The following is a 26,621-nucleotide window of genomic DNA, read 5'->3' as shown; positions in this document are numbered from 1 at the left end:
GTACTTTGCCCTAAATCTATAACATTTTGAAATAGGTTAAAATTTTTAAATGATGTTCTCAAATTATGGTTTTCAGATTCCTTCCTTGTGAATGAAAGCTGAACTTCTTATTTGAGAAACTTGAACTAATTATTTGGAAAATGAAACCATCATGTGTATAATAAACAAGTGATATCATCTAAATTTTTTTTAAAAAATGGACTCATTGTTCCTTTTCTAATACTTTCAAAAATGTTTAATTCATGTTTTATAATATTGTTATAACATTGTACAATTTTATTTCAAGATTTCTCAAGCAAAACCACAATTGCTATTTGGTAATTGACTTCAGAATGAATTTTGCTGAGGAATGGAATGCAGAATTACATTGTGTAATTTGATATTTTGCAAAATTTGGATGAATTTAATTGAAAATACTAGTTTCAGTGGTACTATTTGGGTTTTGATGCTTTCCTAAAACATATAAAAGTGGGACAAAACACTAGTACAGAGTTTAGGAAAAATTTGGCAAAATAAATTATATTTTATGTGTTATAAGTGTAATTGGGCATTCCTTGGGTTGCTAGTGAAGACATCTAATTAAATACTATTCCTTGATTTTCTTGGAGGAAATCTGGACAGAATATGGATTTAAATTTTTTGAATAAAATTTTAAAAACCCTTTTTTTGTGTGTGAAAAAAGATGACATTAGGTAATAGAGGAAATTAGTGAAATTTGGAAAGGAAATTAGCTTTGGTGCATTGGTAGGTACAGAAAATATTCTGTTGTACACATCAAAATAACTCCAGATCAAAACAAAGCTTATTTCATGTATATTAAACTGTCCAGGGCTTTAAGAACTCTCTAACTTGGAAAGAGGACTTACCGTAATTTCGTTCCTTTAAATTAAATTCCTCTGAGGTTTAATCTTTAACTATGTGTTGGTTCTTGACTCAAGATCAATTGTCTTTTTTTAAAGCCAGAAAGTACCTTTCTAACCTGTTTCTTAAAGAGTTTTGGTCAAGGGTGCCTGGCTGGCTTGGCTAAGAGAACATGCAACTCTTGATCTTGGGGTCTTGAGTTCAAGCCCCATGTTGGGTGTAGAGATTACTCAAAAAAATAAAGAAAGAGTTTTGATCACAGTGAGTTTTAAAAATGTAATAGAAAATTTTAATATATGTTGAGATGAGTGAATGCTTTTCAATAGATCCTATGTTATATTCTATCGGTGAATTTCTGTAGTAGACTAGTTATATTTCTAGAGTTTATTATGTTGTGAAGGCTCATAGGCTATATAAACCAATGTGCATGATTTATTAGCATTTTAGTTCAAGTTTTACAGTTTTACTTATCAAGGAAACTAAAAGTCTGTTTATGTTATTACCTTTTCAGATTTTGGTAACATTATGATAGTCTCATAAAATAAACTGGGTAATTTTCAGATTTCTGGAGCTATATGTGAGGTAATTTTTCCTTAAAACTCACACTAAACTAGCCGACTCTAAAGCTCTTTTGTGGTAATAATTATTTTATATCTTTACTAGCATACCTTATATTCATTTACCTAATTTGGCTTTCAACTCTGATTAAATTGATATCTTTCCAGAAAATTAATTCATCAAGTTTGGTGAGTTGGGTATGATAATATTGTGCTGACAAAGTAGTAGCAGTTTTTGCTAACTCCTTTGTGTAGCATTTACATTCTCGGCACTATTCCAAATGCTTCATCTACATGAACTCAACACCATAATCTTGCCCCTGATAGAGTTAAAAATACTCTCAAAAGATGTGTAACTATAAGAGCATAAGATTCTGATATTTTGGCTCAAAAACACTGGATTATATTTATGTTTGCATTTCCTTGCATAATTTACACATAGAGATTACTATATATAAGTATGTTTGTGCTATTTTTAAAAAAGTCATAATGTCATAATGTGGAAATAGTAAAATTATGTATGAAGTTAAATCACTCAAGTGTGAAGAAAAAGATAATAAAGTAGAAGTTACCCAATTTCAGAAAGCATGAAATCAAAACCAACAAAATTTTTTTAATTAACAGAACAAGATATTAATCTTATAAAAATACAGCCCTCCACTTTCAAATTAGTATTAAGTAAAAAGCATAATAAATATCAGGAAAGTTGTCATAAAACAGTTTCTTTGCCTTACCTGTGTTCCTTTCAATTTGTTTGTAATACTTGTGCTTTATTAATCTCGTTATCCATATGCCTTAACCTGTTCTCTACTAATGTCATCAGTGCATAAAAGTCAAACTTTCTTTCAGTCTCCTGAGAATGCAAGTTAATCTCATAGAAAGTTCTCTTATCATTGATAATTTTTCCAAGGCATTATCTTTTTCCAAGAGCACAGGACAATGTTTTATATCCCATGAATATATGTTTGCTATCAAGTGGTTTTTCCCTCTTTCACCCTCTCCATAAACTAAAAGAAATCTATCCAGACTCTGTGGTTGCCAACAGACAAGGTAGATTATTCTTCGCCTCACTCACCATCTTGTTGGTCACTGGTACAATCCCCAGTCTACATTCTGAATTGAAGTTCAGGTTGGTGTGTACAGCAACAGCTCCATTGCTCCGTTATGCTGACGCTTCTACTCAAGCCCTTACTGCCCTAACATGGCACACGATACTAAGTGCCAATCAGTGTTCAGCACTACTGGATAAATCTTCCTGCTCTACAGTTATTACACTTTCTTTATAAGGATTATGTTGCCTAAAATCTGCTTCACTATCTCCTCTAAGTCACTATCCTGATGTCTTTTGGGAATTACTAGAAATGACTTTGGATAAACACAAGTATGGACAATCTGGTCAAAAGACAAGAGGTGAAGTCAGTATCAGACAAAGCTTGCAGAGCCTTGTTATTTATGGTTAGAGTTTTGAACCTCATCCCAAGTTTTACCAGAATTATTTTCAAGGGCTTTCAAAGGAAAATTGCACAATTTGCATTTTTTTTAAAAAAGGTCACTCTCTCTGATGCTTAGAGAGTGAAATTATGGGGTTGAAGGTGGAACAGGAAGAACAATTAGGAAATTAATGTCAGAAGCTCTGATCAAGAAATAATGGTAGCTTGGACTAGGTTGGTAGTTCTAAATATGAGTAAGTGAGTGTGAGGTGTATCTTTTTTTGATACAATTGACAAGACTTGGTAATTTGTCCGAAGGGGTAGTGATTGGAGAAGCAAGTATCACGAATACACCCCGGGTATCCTTCATGAGGAAGAGAGTGCACAAATGTTCCATTTACTGATACAGAGAAGAGGAGAGGAGCAGGTGGAAATGGAAGAATCAGGAGTTCAATTTAGGTACACTGAATGTGAGATTTCTGGAGACATTTAAATGGAAAGGTCAAATAAGCAATTATATGTATTTCTGGAGTAAAACTATAGGCTTTTATGAGCCCAAGAGAAACCATTGAAAGTGATCAGCATTTAGATGGTAGCTGAAGCCATCGGAATGGGAAAGGAGGATGGCAGACCCAAACCCGAAGAACCCCAATATTCAAAGGTCAAATAGAGAAGGAGGGGCTAGTAAAGGAGACTAAAGTCAGAGAGGGAGGACCAGGCTAGGTATCACACAGAGCTGGGGGAGAAAGTGTTCCAAGCAGGCAGGAAGAGTTAGCAGTGTGCAATGTTGCTGAGAGGTCTCAGAAAACAGCTGAAAAATGCCCTTTGAGCTTGGTGCTCTCAAAGTCTGCAGTAAAAGAAAGAACAAATAGCAGTTAGTTCTTCTTGTTAAAATTTTGCATCTTTATCTGTAGTTGTAATTTTAGGTACAAATTACATTAAAATATTTTTTATCTCCATCTTAAGTCCTGCTGGATTTGACTTCTATGTGAGTTTACTTAGCTTTCATATATTTTTCTGTTGTGTGTGTATTAAACTTGATGAAAACAAACGTAATTAATTAAAACTATACAAAGGCTAAAATAATCCTTTGGCTGTTATATTGAATGACTTCCAAAATTATTTTAGCTTCTTTGGAAAAAAAGTGCGGTTATTTAGTTCATGTAGATACCCCCCACATTGATTTCCAACTGAAAATTTAAACAAATTTTATTGTGCAATGATTATTTACTAGACACCTTGGTAGATGCTGAGGATAATGAGATGAATAATGTGAAGAGCCTTAACCAGTAAATTAAGATAAGACCTACTAACTTGATGCAACTATGGAAAGCTGCCACTCAGGCATTCAAGGAAGCCACTGGAAGTTTCTGCAGACTGTTGAGATTCTTTGATTTGAACTCACTAACAGAAGCCCGGCAGTGGAGAGGGACCCTGGCGACGGTGCAAGTGATAAATGAGGTTTATTTTTCTTCTATTTTCAGTGCTGATTGAATCGTGTTGCCTTTGTCTGTCAGCACTGAATCAAATTGACAGAACAGTTTGTGCTCCATTTGTTTTCTCTTGTTTGACATTGGTGTCTCATTGATTTGTCATCTCAAACCCTGACCAGGTCCATTCTACTCTATAACTGCTATTACTACGAACTGACCTTTCACAAAACAAAACAATAACAAAAAAAAAAAAAAAAAAAAAAAAAAAGAAAAGAACTTTATTTTTTCATTTTGGTGTAGGCATGGTAGAAGCCTTGTTTTAAAAAGAATTCTTAGAAAGCTCTCTTGACATTCCTAAGAATGTGGCTTATACAACACATATAAAACAATATATATGTGCACACATGCACACACACACACACACACACACACACACACGAAGATCTTTAAGGTCTTCTTTTGCTTCAGGACAGATTGTGGAAGCAATGCCGTAGAGCATAAAGAACTGGGTTTTGGAGTCAAGTTTAGGTTCAAATGCTAGTTCTGCTCTTCTCCTTGGGTGATCTTGGGCAGGTTACTTAATCTCTATGTCTCCGTTCTCTCATCTACTACGTTGGGGAATAATCTAATGCTCACCATCTTGTGAGGATTAAGTGAGACAGTGCGTCTGCCACCGAGTAGGCTACTCACTTTACAGTTCACTTAATTTTTTAAAATTTCATACTTCTCTTAACTTTTTTTTATTACTCTGAGCCTATTTTCAGAATTATTTTTAGAAACTATAATTTGGAGCTGATTCTAATTATGGCATTAATGAGTACTTATCTATGATATACATCTTTACACATATTATTGCAATTTATTATTATTTAATTTTTTTTGATCCAGCTTACACTGAGAACATAAGTAGATGGGTAAGAATGAGACAGGAAAGAGAAATGTGACTGTAGGAGTAAATGAATAACGTTGGTATACATGATAAAAGTTTCATGGCCTTAGATAATATGATTCTATTTGTACCAAGAAAGCCATGTAAATAGTAGGAGTTTGGTCACAGCCACTTTAATTCTACTGGATTGTGTAAAATCAGCACGGTTGGAAATAACAGTTTCCTAGTTGGTAGACGTCAGGGAAAGATGGTGCATGAACAAATGGTTAGTTGAGGAAGGTAATTATAGGCAATTTCTTAGATTCATAAAGAACTGGGGCAATGGGTTATGCCAAGGCTGAAAATGGCTTTCAGTATTTGGGAAAGTACACTTTACGTTCTTGTTGAATGAGTGTTAATGTCTGTGGATAGTTCAGATTTGGGGGGGGGGGCTGTGTGATGGGATTTTATTAACCCCTGATAGAGTGCTACCTTCTAGATTTAGTTTAAATTCTTTTTTGTGACTTTGCCCTATAAACTCGTATCTTCTGTGGTAGGTGTTGCCCTCAAAACTCCACACATGATAGAATTCACATGGAAGTAAGGTAAAGTGAATGTGAATTTCCAGAGATGTGTGGTGGGGGAAGGGGACATCAGGAGTAGGAAGTACAGTGGCTTCTGACTCCTCTCTGTCAGCTGGAGTGTGGATTGGCTGTTTCTTAAAAGTAAGAGCGCTTTCAGTGTAATCACTGCACATTTTTAGAATGTACATAGTACATATTACAAGCTTACCTTTTCAGAATCTAAGATCAGGATTCTATCCTGTGTTCCAAGAATATGATATATATGACAATCCTGATGAATGAACGAACCGGGAGATTTTGTTAAAAGGCATGGGTTGCTATGGCAATTTCCAGGGTCTTCTCTAAGCAGAAACATGGAGGGTACTACTGACTACTTTAGTAAGACTAAAGAGAGGGTCAGACCAAATCTACATTACAATAAAAAGGGAAAGTTTGCGAAAATATAAATTTTACTGGTGATGAATTGATATTGTGACATTAATGTGAATATGATGTGACATTGACAACTTTGATTTATTTTGATCCTCAAACGAATGCATTGAATATTATTCTTTTCCATCCCCATCATTGTCATGATTATATTCATTAAATTTCTGGATACAAGTGAGATGGTTGGGTGTGATGATTGCACCCGTGATTGGAATATTATTATAATGATCGGACTGTTCTTCCTGCCTCCAACCCTCTTCTTTTTCATTTTAGTCTTTGCTCGCCATCACCAGCTTTATCTTTTTACGGCTGTCTACAATTCTCCTCCTTCCTTTCATGGTTTCTCTATGCATGCACACAGAGTAATTCTTGGCATTAAATGCTCTTCTTTCAGGTGTGTCCTCATTTGCTCTTGGCCTCTGTTACAAATTACTCAAGGCACATAATGCCTTCTCCATCTCAACTATAAATGATCCCACTCCTCTCTGTCTTCTGCTAGTCCTGTTTTTTATTGCTTGTGTTCTTAATTGGCTTTAGATTCTAGTACCAGCTTAGCCACTTACCACACAATTTTGAAACATTACTTAACCTCTTTGGGGCTTAGTTGCTTTATCTATGAAGCAAAGAAATTGGAGTAGAATCAGATTAACACTTAGTGCTATATGCTTTTCACAACTCAACTTGGCTATTAGCTGACCGAGATAATATGTAAATAAATGAACTTGATTTTTCCATAAAAGTTTATTTATGAAAACAGACAGTGGGCCAGATTTAGCCTGTGAGCCATAACCTGGAGTATACTGTAATCTCTGAGTCTCCTTTGAGTGCTGAGATTTTATGAGAAGATAAGCCATTTCTATTCTAACATCAAAGGATTGACGTTTTCCCTCATGGTATGTCTTCATAAGATACTACCCTAGTTAAGTGTCATTGGTGATGATGGAAATTTTTGATCTTGTACTCCCTCTGTCAAGTACATTTCACGTGATTGTGACTATCTTAACATACATTCTGTCACTATAGCAAATGCAGAGGGCTCGTTTTCTCAGTTCCACAGCAGACCATTCTGACCAGAGCACACCTGGGCACAACTGTCTTGTCATTTTCTTCCATACTCCTCTTCATAGGTCCAATTGTGTGTGGTATTATAATATTTTTGCTTCCTGAAATATTAGGATGGGGTAGGATGAGCAACTCAGTAATATATCAGCAACTCAGTAAATAGTGTGGTTGGATGAGTAATTAATATTAGGAGCACACGGTCATCTTTGCCATTTTCATACACAAAAAGATTGATCTTTCACAAATTTCCATATGCTTCTCCAAACTATGACAAAATTGGTAGCCCCTTGGCAGAACATACCAATAAAAGTACCTGATCTTAAGTTGAGTAAACCCTGACTTGATTTACATTTTGCTTCAGTGAAAAATGAAAGGAGATGGGGGAATGCCCTCATTTTATTTTGCTTTCCCCTGCAGTCTATTTTCTTTCGTCTTTGATCTAGCACTAATTACCTTCTAGAGCTCTCTATCCTATTCGACACTGCCACACTCACTAGCACTTTTTGAATGAACTTACTAAGTGTCTCTGGGAGAACATTCATAAGGCAACAAAAGCCTGCTTACTTTTGCCTCATTCTTGCTGCACTAATCTTTCAAATCTTTGTGTAAAGGGAGCTGAGAGTCTATCTGCAATCTCACCTTTAAAAGCAAAATCCTATATCTGAGTAGTCATATCATTGTTATTGGCTTGAGGCTCATCTGGTGGTTTCTTTATACTTGTATCCTATCTGACTTTCATTTCCTTAATAAGGGTTGGAGTTCCATATCAGGCTCTCTTATATATTTGTTCCCTGTTTTCCTCCTAAATTTCCTGTTCTAGTAGGCTGTACTGCATAAGATTTCTTTACATGTCCACTGTTGAGAAACTTTATTTTTTTATCTGTGTGGATCTATATTCACTAATACAGAATTGGTCTGCCCAGAAAACATGTTTGAACTCCTATTGTTAGTCTATTGGGCACATGCTGGAATCCCAGAAGTGGTAAATAGCCAAGTGTATTGAAACATCATGGTCTAGATGATTCTGCTAAGTGTATTAACACCTACCATCAACATAAAATAAAACATTTTTTTCTCCTTGTAACTCCAGATTCTTCGATGAGTGTGAGATCTGCTTTAAAGAACTTGATTCTTAAGCAGTTGTGATCTTGACATGTGAGTTAGGAGATAATTGTTCTCATCTCAGAGGAATTCTCAATCTGTAGAAAGGCTCTTTCACAATTTCTTTTAATAATCAGCGTTCCTTGATTCATACAGTATTTTACCTGTCAGAAACCCTGAAAAGTAATTTAAAGGTTAAATTTAAAGAATTTAAAGGTTAATGCACAGACCCATTATCAGTAGAGAGAACTCAGAAGCAGATGAAGCCATTCTGTAATTACAGTCTTTGGCACTGACCCATGCACCTGATTGTCGGGAACCCATCTCTGTGTCACGTGAAGTGCACTACGAATAACACCACTTTGGAGGCACCTAGTCATTCAACCTTAAAATCTTAGAGTTAACCTTGATTCTTTCTTCTCCCCTTCTACTTGGCCAACAAATTCCATCACTTTTTAAAAGTTTTTATTAAAATTCCAGTTAGTTAACCATACAGTGTAATATTATTTTCAGGTATAGAATTTAGTGATTCAACACTTCCACACAGCACCCGGTGCTCATCACCAGCAAATCCCTTCCTTCATCCCCATCACCTGTTTCACCCATCCCCCCCATCCACCTCCCCTCTGCTAACCATCAGTTTCTTCTCCATGGTTAGGAGAATGTTTCTTGGTTTTCCTTTCTCATTTCCTCCTATGCTCATTTGTTTTGTTTCTTAAATTCCATGTATGAGTGAAATCATATGGTATTTGTCTTTCTCTGACCGTCTTACTTCACTTAGCATAATACTCTCCATCACTTTTATCTCCAAAATAGCTCTCAAACCTGTGTCCTCCTATGAACAATTCAACTCACTTACTGCCAATATAGTTCAATTCACTTGCTCAACAAATATATATTTAGGGTTGACATGAATGTCTTAGTCACTATTCTGGATGTTGAAGATACAGGTGTTAAAAGAAGAAACAAGATTTCCTTTATGGGTCTTACATTCTTATTCAGAATTTCATTATTTCTTGCTTTAATGACCAACATTTATCTCATGCTTTCAATCTCCTTCCCTTGGAATCTCTCCCTCACTCTAATACCAGAGTTATCTCTCTGAAAGACTGTCTGGATCATGGCATTACCATATGTGAATGACACTTTATCACCAACTTTCTGAGTGCCAAGTTTTGTGGCTATGGGTGCTTTTTAGGGCCTGAGCCAAATCTGCTTTTCTAACTTGATTTCCTGCTACTCCCTTCACTGTTCTGCAGTCCCACGGGACTGAGTGCTGCTCTTAGAATAGGCTTAGAATAAGATGAAGTTTCACCAGCTCTCTTGTGACTTTGCACTTACTTATTGTGCCTAAAATTCTATACTTTCATTGGTACCCAAAGAATTTCTACTCAATTCTGTGAAGGAAGTCGTCTTTGCCCTCTGTAGGCAGTTAATTTCTTTGTCTGTAACCCATAGAAAATTTTAAAACACGCTTTTATAAAAGTAGCAATTATGGATTCAAATGATTTCTTGGGGGGGCTTCAAATTATTTTTATACTTGTTTATTTTTCATTTCACTCCCATTAGATGTGTTTCCCACTCACTCTAGGGAATGATCCGTTCTCAGGCATCCTCAGGGAAAGTGGTACAGTGGCTGCCCAGATTTTTCAATACAGCGTTTTCCCAGGTGTCACTGAATTTTGAGAGAAAAGAAGTATTTATGGGTCTTAAATAATTTAAACAATTTAATCACTCTCATTAAATTGTCAGCTTCTTGAAGGCAGAAGATATATCTTCTTTGTACTAAACAACCATTTTCTGAATACAGGCCGAAATAGGTGGATGAAGTACACAGAGATTCTATGGGTGTTTTTTTTTTTTTAGAGAGATATTTATGGGACTATAAATATTACCTTAAGAAAGTCGTATCTTCAGTTCTTTCTTATTTACCATATCTAATGTGACCACGACTGAATATATGCACCTAGAGCACAAAATCAACCAAAACCAAGGGAGAAACAACAACAATAACAGCACTTATTATTTAAAATTCTGTGCAAAGTAGTGACTCAGTTCCAATAATTTTGGTATCTAGAAATAGCTTAAAATATGCTTTTCATAATTCTCCTATTGATTAGCACTGTTATCGGAAAAGAACAAGTTTTAAAAGAGAACATGAATAAAGATATTCCTAACCTTAGCGATACAAAATCTTACATCATCCTTGAATGGGTCTTGATGCTTTGCTCTGCAGAATTGATGGTCTCTCCAGAAAGACTTGATATTATGCAAAAGAGTAGTATTTCCAGAACTACCTAAAAGTAGGCATATGAGACCAGTCCAGAAGGAAGAGCATAAACGATCACATGCTTGAAGTGAGAGATGTAAACATAGACTCAGCATCGGGAACCCTCAGTTCTCAGGCATCCTCAGGGAATGTGGTATGAGAGCTGCCCAGATTTTTTTCAATATTAGCATTTTCCCAGGTGTCATGAAATTTTAAGAGAAAATAGGTATTAATAGGTCTTAAATAATTAAAACAATTTAACTTAATGAGGTAGAAAAAATTCAAAGGAACAGTATAAAGTTCATATGAAATAGAATTTCTTGAAGCAAGAAAAGCCACAGCAAGTCTTTCAAACTTGTGATTCTCTTGTATAATTTGTTTCAAATTAGCAGGGTTAAGAAAACAATCTCAACAGAGTCAGGTTATGGTCCTGGCCTATCTAAAGACATGTTTATGAATAGCCCTTAAAATGAAGATATATAAGTGAAGGAAAAAAGAGTGTAAATAGTTATGTTTAAAGTATTTATGAATGTAATGAAGATCCTTATGTCCCCAAAGACAGCCATTGACTTATAAAAGGATATTTGTAAAAATATATACCTGTTTCTAGAATATTCAGCCTATTGGTATAAAAGCAAGTCAAAGTCTGGTACCATAATTCAAGAATATATATATATATATGAAAATGCCCTTCATAGATCAAGAAAAGAGGAACTCTCTCCCATAAGTGAGAGATATTAAGTAGTCTTCTTGTTTTGTACCAGTTAACCTTTGTTTTTGTTTGGATAAAGGTTTTAATTACATGAATTTGCTATGATATCAGTGGGAAACCACCTAGGGCAAAGTGATTTTTCCCAGTTTTTCAGAAAGCATGGGATATTTAGAAAACAACCCACAGGCATATTTCTCTGCAATACCCCACTGTGACTCTATGGGCTGATTAACATCTTAGAAACTGTCTAAAAATGATACAGGCAAGAAAAGATAACTGTAAGTTGCAATGCAAACATTAGAGACTGTGATGGATGGACCTTGCCTGTCATCTGACATAGAGGCTGTAACGTTGGGAACTGTACAATAGCTTCCTTGGTGAGGTGTGATATCTTCTTTTTATCTGAATTTTGTCAAGGTTAATAACCTTTGTTTATAATTTTCTTTCACAAGCACACTAGTGTCTGAAACTGTCAACCTCAGTGGACTTCTTTTCTTCTTCCTCTCTCACCTCTATTTGAAGACTTGATTTTTTTTGTCTGTCCCTTTTGAGAATGTTTGTAATAATCTGAATGCTGGCATTCTCTCTAGGTTAGAAATGTATTTTCATAAAGACATCTTAAAGTTATAATGAACAGTAGTGTTTCCTGAAACTTATAGAAACTCCAAAAAGTTGATAGATTTGCAAAATAAGAATTATTGCTATTATACCACTGAAAATATTATTTAAATCTTAACAAAATGTACAGGAACATATGAAAAAACTAAATGAACAATGGTAAAAATGATAGTTTGTATTTCTTAGATGTCTTCAAAGTAGTTTATTTCACTTTTAATTTATTTGCTAATACTGGAATAAGACGAATGACTACATTTTGAAATCTCTTCTCCTTTGTGAGAAAATGTTCTGTTTCCTTAAATTTAGTCTCTGATCTGTTGGTAATGAAATTATGTGTAGTCATTGTTTTGCTAAATCTGAACCCCATATGTGACTATGGATCTTCACGCCCCCAAACAGTATCTCAATATTTTTGAGAGTGTCTAGGAGTATTTGAGAAGGACTTGACAGTAAATGCAAATACTCAACTCCTGGTGTATTTTTCTTGTATGTCTTTTCTGTTCCCTCTGTTGAATACTCTTTTGTCTTCCCATGTATCATCCTCAGTGCATTGGAGCCCAAGAAGTTAGAAAGATCTTATAGAAGAGGAAAGAAACTTGGCATTACTCTCTATTTGAGTGTCATTAGTGGGTTTTATACAATATATAGTTTTTAGTGAAATAGACCTATCAGGTTTTTTATACCAAGTCTGGCCTTTCCCCCAGCTCTAAACTTAGCTAAGTCCAGTGTGGATAGATGTGAGTGACAGAAGTATCCTCTCGGGTGCTCCTCCTGTCTTTTGACCTTGGTGTAGTTATTAGACCAAGCTTGTCCTGTCTGGATCCTTCTTTTTTGATTAGGCATTCTTTCTTAGGAGGCCCATTAGCGCCTCAAACAAAACTGCCTGAACTTCTCATGGATTTGATGGAATCTCAGATATGGGTTTCCTCTCCTGCCTGGTTTATACTGGAGTTGAATGGTTCCTTAGATACTCTGATTTACTTTTGTATTTTATGTAAATGGGTAAAGTATCTAGTAGCCAGATCACCTGAAAGGAAATTTGACTGAGGTAAAGGCTTTTTGAAATTGATACGAGATTCATAATAAATGAGTAGAAAATGAGCAACCCAAAGTTTCAGATATGGCCTACTACTTGAAGTATATAATGACCTTTGAAGATTTGGGGGCACTTATTGTGAGTGGTAATTTTTGTCAATGGTGATTATAGCTTTTTGTAAAAAAAGTTATAAGGATGTAAATATAATTATAAAACTGCAGAATGGCTTTCAAAATTAAGCTTGCTTGAACTTACACATTAAGCTGCCCAGAATATTTGAAACCTTCAAGTATTCCAGTCTACTATTCCTGCATGTGGCAGAAAACCAAGGGAGAGATAGGAAGCATTGAAATCACCACTCCTAGCCTCTACCGGGAAAAAGAGAAAGAAAAGTTGTTTTTTCAGGGTTATCCCATCTTCCACATCATTTTTTCCTCCCTCCTTTTTGTGCCAAAGGATCTATATGCATTAATATATTTTTTTGAATATCCCCAAGATCTCTATCATAAACCTGCTTTCTTTAGACAGTATCTCTGTGCTATGGTGTCACCATCTTATTCTGTACCCTACTAAGAACAGCTTTCTAGCAAATGGACATGTTGATAATATTTGAATGAATTTGCATTTCTTCCAGGAATTTTTTTTCCAGGAATGTTTGTTATACAGGGGGATACTGGGATTCAACTTTAAGGAGTTCTGATGTTGAGATTTGGGATATTAGGGATGGATTGGGGGAGTGATATGTGGGCAGAATTGTATTCTCACAATGCATCACAGCACATGAAAGTGGTAGTCCATATGCTTTCCCCACCTAAAACGGTTGCTGCTCAGGACATGCTGCAGTTGGGGGCTGGATATTTATGAGAGAGAAATACAAGATGAAGGAGAACATAGGATTTGGAGTCTGGGCTCAACATCTCCCACTCTATGTTCTTAAACAAGTCTGTTTATTTTATTAGTAAATAAAACATGTTACTAACGTCTCCCTCACTGGGTTTAATCAGGAGAAAACATGAGCTATTGTAAGTTTGGATTCTTTATGAATTGTTACATGCTACATTGAAAATGGACCAGTTCTAGGAGTAAAAGATTTGATTTCCATATGGACATGCATAAACAGAAATCTCACATTAGGCACATAGCCATTTTTTGAAATAATATACACACATGCATATTTCCACATAAATTCTTTTATCTACAACTGTTATCTGTATTTATATTATGATTATCAGTACTCTTGGAGATTTTTAGTTTACATTATGTAGGGTAGAGTTTCAGAGGGCTAGATGTAAAGAGGGGAGGCATCTTTAAGTACTTTAAAACCTCCGTACCTCAGTTGCCCTACAATTTATCTTCTCGGATAAATGAATTTGATTTTAAGCCATTTGTACATAAATGAATATATTCTGAGCAAGTAACTAACATTATGGTCAAAAAGAAAACTGCACGGGCACATTTTTATAGGGCCATGATGACAATTCCATAGTAAACCAGTATGGGGCCATAAGGAAAATACAAAAGATAAAATTCTGACAATAATTTACATTTTATCAAGATGCAAATCAAATATTTTTAACCATGCCAATATTTTTTATTATTATTTGTAGATGGGGCACACTGAAAGGAGCACGAGGACAGAAAGAAAAATTCTGGGTATGTAACTCTTTCCAACTGACTTTCTACTGTGAAGTGAGTATTTTAGAGTCATCTGAGTCTCTACTTCCTGGTTTGTGCTAGTCCTATTCTAAGTCACTGTAATATTGTTTGTAGTAATGGTATTTTCTCCAGCAGAAAAATCATTATAATCATTTATATTATAGTAACAGTTTTTCTCTATTCTTCTTATTTCAAAGTATAAATGAAGAACCAGCATTTAAAAAATTTTTTTATTATGCTCAGTTAGCCACTGTACAGCACATCATTAGTTTTTGATGTAGTGTTAATGATTCATTAGTTATGTATAAGAATCAGTATTTTTTTTCAAAGCAAGAATCAACAGGAAAACGTTTTTTATCAGCTATATTAATGGTTAGACTTCTCTCGTATGTCAGTTTTGTGTTCTTACATTTGTTTTTGCCATGGATAATGGCTTTGTAATGTTATAATCAATTATACATATTGATATTATATATTATTATGTATATAACATTATATATATATATATATATATATATATATAATATATTTCCTAGTGGTAAAGTGTTTTATTTTTGCTTTTGCCAATTATGATATACATGTTTCTTCACTGAGAAAGAAACAATGTCTAGTCTAAAAAAATATAGAAAGTTAAATATAAGAAATAGTTTAAAGAAGACTGGAACATATTACCTCAAATATTCAGTTAATTACAGTGAATTCTGGTGAATTGTCCCAGGTCCTTATATTATGTATATGTTAATTTTAGTTTTAATTACTGCAAAAAAGCAGAAATAGAATGAATAGGTAATGGTACTCATTATGAAATTGGAATTTGAATATATGCAGTAGAGGGCATATTATAACTTATAACACATTAACTATTAAGAGTGATACTCATCAGGGTGATTCTTGTTAATTAGATTTCTTCACAAGGCACTCACAAAAATCAATCACCCAAATATGTGGTTACCCCTTATAACTGTTTTGCTGATACATGGAGGTATTTTGCTTTTAAATAGAATGAGGCTTCTTTGTATTTAAACTGAGCTTTCTTAAATATCATTATCTTCCTTAGAATGAAGCTTGAAGTAGCTAATAATTAACATTAATGCTCAATAGCTAAAATTCATAATTTGTGGAGGGGATATGTTGTTCGAATACCTACAATTAAGTTTCTGTATGGGATTTCTACTAAATGAGTTTAAACAGTTATTCAATTTCATAATAATATAATATTTAGAAGCAAAAACAAATTCTTTGTTTAATGTACTAAATTCATAAGTTTTTAGCATATAGCACCTCATAGCTATTTGTGGAGTAAATATGAATGAAAGGGCACAAGAAAACTTTCGTGACCCTCTCACCTCCAACCTCATCATTTCCACCCTAGAGCCTCATGGGTGGTGTACACACACATACACTAACTCACTCATTCTTATATATCCAACACAAATATGTATACCACCCTTTTACGTTATTTTTGTTGCAATTACTGTCAATTCTGAACTTACTACTTGTCAAAAAATTTCAAAGAAAACTGTATTTCATGGGCATACAGGCAAGATTTCTTTCTGCTATAACTCTTTTAGATAAATTGTTTAATGTCAGTGGTAATAATGAGAATCAGACTAAAAATTATAGTATTTTATTAAGTCACACATTTTGGTTGATTTTTTTCTCCACTTAACTGTATGCTCATCTTGGGCCAGTATCATATCTGCTTTATTTACCACTGTATCCAAAGGACAAAGCAAAGTGTCTGCTACGTATTGGGAATATGCACAATACTTGTTGAATGAGTGAATGAATGACATTAATGTGTAAATTCAGGAAAAAATGAGTCGTCACTAAAATAGTTTTCTTTTTACATAAAAATTATTATTTGGTTTAATTAATATATGAAATCTTTAAGTAGTCCTACTGTCTTGCCAAGAATTATGAAGGGTCTGAAATGTTATCCCACTTGAATTAAGGAACGTGGGTCAGAAGAAAAGAGTACTTAACTGATACTCACATCCAGATCAATAACCATAGGTCTCCACATGGGTTCTCCTACTTTAGTCTTACAGTGATAAGAGGCAACAATGTTTTTCCATACAGGTAGCACCTGATACCTCATAAATGAGGGACAGACAACAGTGGATTTTCTCCGTCTATCTATATAGGAGACAGGAAACCTCCTTTCTTGCAAGGAGAGAAAAAAAAATTCTACTAAGATGGGATGGAAAGGGTCTTGTGTTCTTACCCTTACCGTTAGGAATATGAATATATCTTTCCAAGGGCCAGATAAACACAGATAATGTCTCTAAATGCTGAACTTCATCCTTTTTAACATATAAATACCAAGGGAGATAGTGTTCCAGTACTCCTGGCACCATGGGCTTAATTTAAGACCTTGTCTGGTCTCTGACTCTTTGGCCCTCTTGGGGAGATAAGAGAAGTTTTATTATTCTTTTGGATCAAATCAATTAACTAGACAAATGGCTACAGATCTAATTCTCATTGAATGTGAAGATAAAATATTTCTGGCAGAAGTGAAAGCAAATATTCTCTATCTCTATATCATATACATTCTTTGTGTGTCAGGGGATTAGAATTTTTTGCAAGAGCACCGAGAAGTTCAGAGAAGTTTGATTTGCCCACAATTATACATGAATGTTTTAAAGTATTTACAAGTAGGCCTATAATATATTAAATTATAATAAAAAAATGGATGACTTCCAAAACTAAGTAAAATGTAATACATAACAATAAGCCATATATTCCACTAAATAAGTTGAAAATAACATCAGAATTAATTTTCCAAACTCATATTTTTAAAGAAATCAGAAATCTGAATCTAGAGATCTGGAGAAGATTTTCTGTCCTGTGAGCATTCAGTAGGGCTGGGCACAAGCTGATTACATTTGGAATATGCAGAGAGAGAGAGAGAGACCTCTGAGAGAAAGAGAATCCAGCTGGATTCGAATTTAGAGGAACCTAAAACACACAGCCATTTCTTCCTATGGAAAATTTACTGCTGCTTGAACAGGGTGAGTAGCTGTGGAGGGCAATGAAAGAGTGAAGTCTGCAATCTTGGAGAACCTGGAGGAGGAGTCCCACTGGAAGACAGCCTGAAACACACATAATAGGCAAGCCCCCCCCCCCCCAATATTTTAAATCAGGTGTGGACTGAGCTTAACAAAAGCTTATCTCCAGCCCTGACCCAACTAGTTTCTGCACAAATTGAGGTGATTAGTCCCTCACCATATTTCTTTAGCAGAAGAAAGTTCTAGCCTTCTTAGGAAAATAATACCAAGGACAATCTCAATATTTATTAGGACAACATATCCAGCATATATTTAAAAATTATGAGACATGTGAAGCAGAAAAATGTGACCAATAACTAAGGGGGAAAACTATCAATAGAAGCAGTAGATAACACTTCAGATATAGGCTTTAAAATAATCACTGTAGGGGCGCCTGGGTAGCGCAGTCGTTAAAGCGTCTGCCTTCAGCTCAGGGCGTGATCCTGGCATTCCGGGATCAAGTCCCACATCAGGTTCCTCCGCTGGGAGCCCGCTTCTTCCTCTCCCACTCCCCCTGCTGTGTTCCCTCTCTTGCTGGCTGTCTCTCTGTCACATAAATAAATAAAATCTTAAAAAAAAAATTATCATTGTAAAAAAAATTTTTTAAATCTTGATGAAAATGGAGAATTTTTTTAATGTTTTTTTATTATGTTAGTCACCATACAGTACATCCCTGGTTTCCGATGTAAAGCTCGATGCTTCATTAGTTGTGTATAACACCCAGTGCACCATGCAACATGTGCCCTCCTCACTACCCATCACCAGTCCATCCCATTCCCCCACCCTCCTCCCCTCTGAAGCCCTCAGTTTGTTTCTCAGAGTCCATAGTCTTTCATGCTTCATTCCCCCTTCTGATTACCCCCCCTTTCTTTATCCCTTTCTTCCCCTACCGATCTTCCTAGTTCTTATGTTCCATAGATGAGAGAAATCATGATAATTTTAACAAAGGATTTAAATATATTTAAAATATGATTCATTGAATCTGTGAGTGCAACGTTTGAAATTAAGAACTCACTGTATGGGTTAAATTGCAAACAGAATTAGTGGACTTAAATAAAATTCAATAAATTATATTCAACTTGTAATACACAGAGAAAAACATAATGGAAAAACAAAAGCAAATAAAGAACAGTGTGAATACAATCAAATGGTAGGACACAATCAAATGGTTTACCATGTATATAATTGTATTCTCAGAAGGATTAAGAGAGAGAGAGAACGGGCCAGAATAAATATTTAAAAACATGATGGCCAATAGTTTAACAAAATTGAAGGACATCAACCAAAAGATTCAGAAAGCTCAATAAACTCCATGAAAGAGAAAGCAAGAAAACCACACCTAGGAATTTCATAATCAAATAGTTGAAAATAAAAGATGAAGAGAAAAACTTAAGAAAGGCCAGAGTTTTAAAAAGGATAGTTTTTCCTTAGAAAAAAAGTAGCATTAACTGGCTAGGGAAAGGTAGTCTTTAATAAATAATGTTGAGAATAATGGATATTCACATGCAAAAGAATGAAATTGGACCCTTATTTCACACCATTTACAAAAATTAACTTGAAATGGATTAAAGATTCAAATGGAAGACCTGAAACTGTAAAGCTCCTAGAAGAAAACAAGGAAAACACTCCTTAACATTGATCTTTGCAATGACTTCTGGGATATGTCACCAAAGGCACAAGTGACAAAAAAATAAACAAGTGGGACTACATCAAACTAAAAGCTTCCACGCAGTAAGGCAAAAATAAAAACAAAGTAACAAATGAAAGTCAGCCTATGGAATGGAGAAAATATTTGTAAATCCTATTTCTGATAAGGGGTTACTATCCAAAATTTTTAAGGAACTCCTACAATTCAGTAGCAAGAAAACTAATAATGAGATTAAAGAATGGGCAAAGAATCTGAATAGACTTAGCTCCAAAGAAGACCTAAAAAAGGCCAACAGTACATGAAAAGATGCCCAACAGCACTAGTCATTAGAGAAATGTAAGTCAAAACCACAAGGAGATATCACCTCACCTCAGTTAGAATAGTCATCATCAAAAAGACAAAACATAATAAATACTAGGAAGGAAATGGAGGAAAGGAAAAGTTTGTGCATTGTTGGCAGAATTGTAAAGTGGTAAAGCCACTACAGAAAACATTATGAAGGATCCTCGAACCATTAAAAATAGAACTACCATGTGATCCACCAATTCCATTTTGGGGAATATATCCAAAGGAAATGAAAACACTAACTTGAAAAGATATCTGCACCCTCAATGTTCATAGGAGCATTATTTATAATAGTTAAGATACAGAACAAAGTGTCCATAAAACAATCAATGGATTAAAAAATAGTGGTATATATGTGCAATGGGATATTAGCCAGAAAGAAGGAGGAAGTTTTGTCATTTGCAACAACATGGATGGACCTTGAAGGCATTATGCTAAGTGAAATAAAGTCAGACAAAGACAAATACTATAGGTTCTCACTTATATGTAGTAACTAAAACAAACCAACCCCAAATTCATAGAAAAAGGGATCAGATTTGTGATTAATAGAGGTAGAGGTTGAGGGCCATAAGAGTAGGAGAAAGGTGGTCAAAGGTACCAACTTCCAGTTATAAGATAAATAAATACTAAGGATATGATATACAGCATGATCACTGTAGTTAACAGTGCTGTATGATATGTATGAAAGCTGTTAAGACAGTAAATCCTAAGAATTCTCATCAGGAAATTTTTTGTCTTTTTCTTTTTTCTTTTTTCTTTTTTTTTTTTTTTTTTTTTTGCTTTTTCTCTTTATTTTACCTAGATGAGGTGATAGATGCTAACTAAACTTACTGTGGTAATCATTTCACAATGCATGTGAGTCAAACCATTATGCTCTACACTGATGCATGTCAGTTATATATCATTACAACTGGGGAAAATATCATTTTATTAACAAAATAATAGAGGAATAGGCTAATATCACAAAAAAAAATAATCTGGATTTAAAGCACAGGATATGGTCACTTGTTTTACAGCAGAGAAACCTCTGAATTTGAGCTGAGAGAGGAGACTATAATAAACAGTTCTAGACCAAGGTTAGCAGGGCGTTTTGTTTTGTTTTGTTATTTGGGTTTGGTTTTTTTTTGTTTTTTGTTTTTTGTTTTTTTGTTTTTTTTGTAAATGGCCAGGTAGCAAATATTTTACATTTTGGGGATCACAACAAGTCTCTGTTATATATTCTCTTTTAGTTGTTTTACAACTCTTTAAGGAAAAAAAAAATCAAAACATAACACTCAACTCATGATCTGTACCAAACGTTACTGACCAGATTTGTCCATGAGCCATAGTTTGTCAATTCCTTAGCTACAGCAACTTTCTATTCATGCGGAAAAAAACCTGAACCTTGACCCCCAACTCACAAAATACATGCAAAACTAATTTGAAGTGGAGCATAGACTGGAAGTGTGATTGCAAAATAATAAAATCTCTAGAAGAAAACTTAGACAAAATATGTTAATATCAATCAGGCAAAGCTTTCTTAGACTGCACAGAAAATGAATAAACTTTATAAGAAAAAGTGATCAGACTACATTAAAATAAAAACTATCAGAAGGCAGCATTATGTGATAGAAAAAATAAAACAAGCTGAGAGAAGATTATCATCTCTCTCTCTCTCTCTCTCTCTCTCTCTCTCTCCCTCCCTCCCTCCCTCCCTCCCCCCCCTCTCTCCCTCCGTGGCAAGGATTCACATGTAGAATACATAAAATTCTTACAAATATACAGAAAGAAAGAAAAAATAAATAACAGTAGCTCAATAACAATACCGGACAACAGATTCGAACACTTACTTCACAAATGAGGAAATCCAAATGGCAAGACAACATATGAAAAGGTATTCAACATGATTAGCGGTCCATCAAATGCCAATTAAAACCACAGGAGATATTATCACATGTTCACTAGATTGGCTTAAATTACAAGGATTGATATTACCAAGTATGGGTAAGGATATGGAGTAATAGAACTTTCATTCTATGTTAAATGTGTAGATGGTATAACTGCTTATGTTCATTGTGTTTATCAGGAGAATACATAAACAAATTGTGGTACGGTTATATAATTAAAAAAATACACAGCAATTAAAAATAAATTAGTGATATATGCTGTAACATATATATTTATTTATTGAATAAAATAATGCATTACTGCATTATTAAAAACATCAATTCCAGGAAGAACTGATGGTAGATAGGAAGGTAGATATCGACAGGGAGGGAACATGGTAGACCTTCTGGAATTCTAGAAATGGTTTTTATCTTGATCTACATGGAGGTTACATAGGTTACATACTTATAAATGTGTATAAACTCACTAAACTGTGCACTTATTATTAATATACTTTATACGTGTGACTGTACTATATATCTCAAAAGAAGATTTAAAAATCTTTAGAAATTTAAATCTTTAGAAAATTTCTTCCCTACATTTTTACCCACTCCTTAATATTAAATTGTTTAAAATTCAAGCATTTGGAAGAAACAACAAAAAACTGGTGAGGGAATGGAAGAAATAACAGTAGGAAGAATAAGATTAATAAATAAAACACATATTCTGAGGTGTCTTTTATTAGTGCTGATTTACTAAGTACTACTCATAATTTATAATTTATAATGTTTTTTTTTTGCAAACCTATGGGGTTAGATCTCATTAGTACATAAATTTGCATTTGCCTATAAAAGCCTCACATAGTCTTTTGATTTTACCAAAGATCTAAGGATGAAATGTGGGTAGTAATGATTTTCAGACGTCCAAATGAGAATAGGTACAGTGCTACATAACATAGTTACAAGAATTTAAAAATATTATTTTTGACAGTTCATCTTAAGTTATGACTAATATTATTTGACTTCTTAGCTTTGAAAGTATGCATATTGGAACTGAATAAAAAGTTTAGAAATTGGAATTCAGTTTAGTTCATTGTTGCTAAAACTCTCACATACTTTGTTGCTGTCTCATTTCTAGCTAATTTAAGGCCATTCCATCTTTGAAGTGGTAAATTGAAGCCATAATTTTAGACACAGTTTTGAATTGCTCCTTTATGATGTCAGAACTGACTAGGAAGGCAAAGAGTCAATACAAAAAGAGTAAATTATGACATCAAATACATGAATTATGTATGCAGTAAAAGCATAGAGTTTTGTATGTGATCAAAGTTGTTGTCAATATAAAATCAACATATATATAAATGTATATATGATATTTTATGTAAGTCTTGTGGTACCCACAAAGCAAAAGCCTACAGTAGATTCACAGAAGTTAAAGAGAAAGGACTTAAGGCATACCACAATGGAAAATCATCACCCATAAGAAAGATAGCAAAAGATGACAAAGAAACAGAGAACTACAAAACAGCCAGAAAGTATTAAGATGGCATTAGTAAGTTTTACTCACCAATAATGTAAATGTAAATGACTAAATTATCTAATCAAAAAGGCATAGAGTGGCTGAATGGATTAAAAAACAAGTCCCAACTATATGCTGCCTACAAGAGCCTCATTTCAGCTTTAAGGACACACATAGGCTCAAAGTGAAGGGAAGAGAAAGATATTGCGTATACATGGAAAACATAGGAGAGCATGGGTAGTTATATTCATATCAAACAAAACAGATTTTAAGTAAAAAAATTGTAGAAAAATTCTTTATAATGAAAAGGGGATCAATTCATCAAAAGAATATAAGCTATGCACACAACATTGGAGCACTCAAATAAATTAAGCAATTATTGACAGATCTGAAGAGAGAAATAGACACTACAATAACAGTAGGAGACTTCATTACTCCACTATGAGCAATGTACAGATTACTCAAACAGAAATTCAATAAGGAAACCCTGGATTTTAACTGTACATTAGAACAAATGGACCTAACAGACATATACTGTACATTCCACCCAAGAGCAGCACAAAACACATTCTTCTCAAGCCTACACAGAACATTCTCTAGGGTGGATTATATATTAAGTCACAAAACAAGCCTTAGCAAATGTAAGATTGAAATCATACCAAGTATCTTTTCTGACCACAATTATATGGAACTAGAAATCAATAACAAGAAGAACACTGGAAAATTCACAGATGTGTGGAAATTATTTCTGAAAAACATGTTTCTGAAAAATCAATGGATCAAAGAAGCACTCGAAAGAGGAATTAATAAGTATCTTGAAATAAAAATGGAAAGACAACATATTTAAACCTATGCAATGCAGCAAAAGCAGTTAGAAGAAACATTACAGCTTTAAATGCCTACATCAAAAAAGAGGCGTGATCACAAATAAATAATTTTATACCTCAATCAACTAGCAAAAGGAAAACAAACGAAACCTAAAATTAGTAGAAGGAAGAAAATAATATGCATCAGAGTAGCAATAAGTGAAAAATAGGCCAGAAAATCAATATAAAATATCAGCAAAACTAAGAGCTGTTTTTTTTTTCTTTTCTTTAAGACAAACAGAATTGACAAACCCTTAGGTAGGCTAAGAAAAAGGAAAAACTGAAGTAAGTAAAAATCAGAAATGAAAGAGGAGACATCACAACAAATATAAAGGATCATAATAGACTGCTATGAGTACCTATATACCAACAAATGGGATAACCTAGAAAAAATGGGTAAGTTCTTAGAAGCATACAACCTACTAAAACCGAATTATTAAGAAATAGGAAATCTGAACCGACAAATAAGGAGTGAAAAGATTATATCAGTAATTAAAAACCTCCCAACAAAGAAAAGCACAGGACCAAATGGTATTACTGGTGAATTCTACCTAATATTTAAATAAAAATTAACACGAGTCATAGTTTTTTGGTGGAGTCTTTTGGGTTCTCTGTATAGAGTACCATGTCATCTGCAAATAGTAAAAGTTTGACTTCTTCCTTTCTGATTTGGATGCCTTTTATTTCTTTTTGTTGTCTGATTGCTGAAGCTAGGACTTCCTGTACTATGTTACATGACAGGGGTTAAGAGTGGACATCCCAGTCTTGTTCCTGATTGTAGAGGAAAAGCTCTCAATTTTTCTCCATTAAGGATGATATTAGCTGTGGGTTTTTCATATATGGCCTTTATGATGTTGAGGTATGTTCTCTCTATTCCTGCTTTGTTGGGGATTGTTATCAAGAAAGGATGTTGTACTTTGTCAAATTCTTTTTCTCCAACTATTGAGAGGATCATATGGTTCTTACCCTTTCTTTATTAATGTAGTAGCTCACATTGATTTGTGAATATTGAACCACCCTTGCAATATAGGAATAAATCTCACTTAATCGTGGTGAATGATTTTTTTTAGTGTATTGTTGGATTCAGTTTGCTAGTATTTTATTAAGAATTTTTGCATCTGTGTTCAACAGGGATAGTGGCCTGTAGTTCTTTTTTAGTGGAGTCTTTATCTAGTTTTGGTACCAGGATAATGTGGGCTTCACAGAATCAATTGGGAAGTTTTCCTTCCTTTCTTTCTTTCTTTCTTTCTTTCTTTCTTTCTTTCTTTCTTTCTTTCTTTTTTTTTTTTTTTTTGGAATAGATTGAGAAGAAGAGGTATCAACTCTTCTTTAAATGTTTGGTAGACTTCGTCTGTGAAGCCATCTGGCCCTAGACTTTTGTTTGTTGAGAGTTATTTGATTACTGATTCAATTTCTTTGCTGGTTATTGGTCTGTTCAAATTTTCTATTTCTTCTGGTTTCAGTTTTGGTAGTTTGTATGAAACACTCCACCAAAAAACTGCTAGAACTGATAAACAAATTCAGTAACTTTCAGTATACGAAATGAATGTAGGCAAATCTGTTGCATTTCTATACACCAATAATGAAGCAGCAGAAAGAGAAATTAAGGAATCAATCCCATTTACAATTGCACTAAAAACAGAAAGATACCTAGGATTAAACCTATTCAAAGAGGTGAAACTCCTGTATTCTGAAAACTAGAAAACACTGATGAAAGAAATTGAAGATCACACAAAGAAATGGAAAAACGTTCCCTGCTCATGATTAGAAGAATAAATATTGTTAACATGTCTGTACTACCCAAAACAATCTACACATTTAATGCAATCCCTATCAAATACCACCAGCATTTTTTCACAGTGCTAGAATAAACAATCCTCATATTTGTATGGAACCACAAAAGACTCTGAATAGCCAAAACAACCTTGAAGAAGAAAAGCAAATCTGTAGACATAACAATTCTGGACTTCAACTTATACTACTAGTTGGTAGGGATCAAAACAGTGTGGTACTGGCACAAAAATAGACACATAGATAGATGAAACAGAACAGAAAACCCAGAAATGAACCCACAGTTATGTGGTAAACTAATCTTTAACAAAGGAGGGAAGAATATCCAATGGGAAAAAGACAATCTCTTCAACATATGGTGTTGGGGAAAAAAATGGACAGCAACATACAGAAGAATGAAACTGGACCAGTCTTACACCATACACAAAAATAAATTCAAAATAGATGAAAGACCTAAATGTGAGATTAAAACCATAAAACTCCTAGAGGAAAACACTGGCAGTAACCTCTTTACACCAACTGTAGCAACTTCTTTCTAGATATGGGTTAGAAGGGAAGGGAAGGCAAAGGAAACAGAAGTTTAGCTATTGGGACTTCATCAAAATAAAAAGCTTCTGCCTAGCAAAGGAAACAGTCATCAAAACTACAAGACAACCTATGGAATAGGAGAAGATATTAGCAAATGACATATCTAGTAAAGGGTTAGTGTCCAAAATATATAAAGAACTTAAAAACTCAACACCCCAAAAATGAATAATCCAGTTAAAAAATGGGCAGAAGACATGAATAGACATTCTTCCAAAGAAGACATCCAGAAGACATCCATGTGGGCAACATACACATGAAAAGATGCTCCACATCACTCACCATCAGGGAAATACAAATCAAAACTACAACGAGATATCACTTCACACTTGTCAG

At 34.2% G+C, this 26,621-nt stretch overlaps 1 protein-coding gene across 7 annotated transcripts in view; it reads left to right on the top strand.

Annotated features, from left to right (window-relative positions):
* The window catches only part of TINAG (tubulointerstitial nephritis antigen), an 83,378-nt gene that overhangs the window by 46,506 nt on the left and 10,251 nt on the right, over positions 1–26,621 (top strand). For all 7 annotated transcript variants that reach the window (XR_015722259.1, XM_087857005.1, XM_087857004.1 and 4 more), the window contains one exon: positions 14,568–14,613. Coding sequence is in view for 6 of the 7 variants with exons in the window: in XM_087857005.1 (XP_087713131.1) it covers positions 14,568–14,613 (46 nt within the window). In the remaining variant the exon portion in view is untranslated. The remainder of the gene's footprint in view (positions 1–14,567; positions 14,614–26,621) is intronic.

The sequence above is a fragment of the Ursus americanus genome, chromosome 29, assembly GCF_024610735.1.
Source record: "Ursus americanus isolate L20-20 chromosome 29, mUrsAme1.1.p, whole genome shotgun sequence".
NCBI lineage: Eukaryota > Metazoa > Chordata > Mammalia > Carnivora > Ursidae > Ursus > Ursus americanus.
This window is presented reverse-complemented; position numbering and strand designations above follow the sequence as displayed.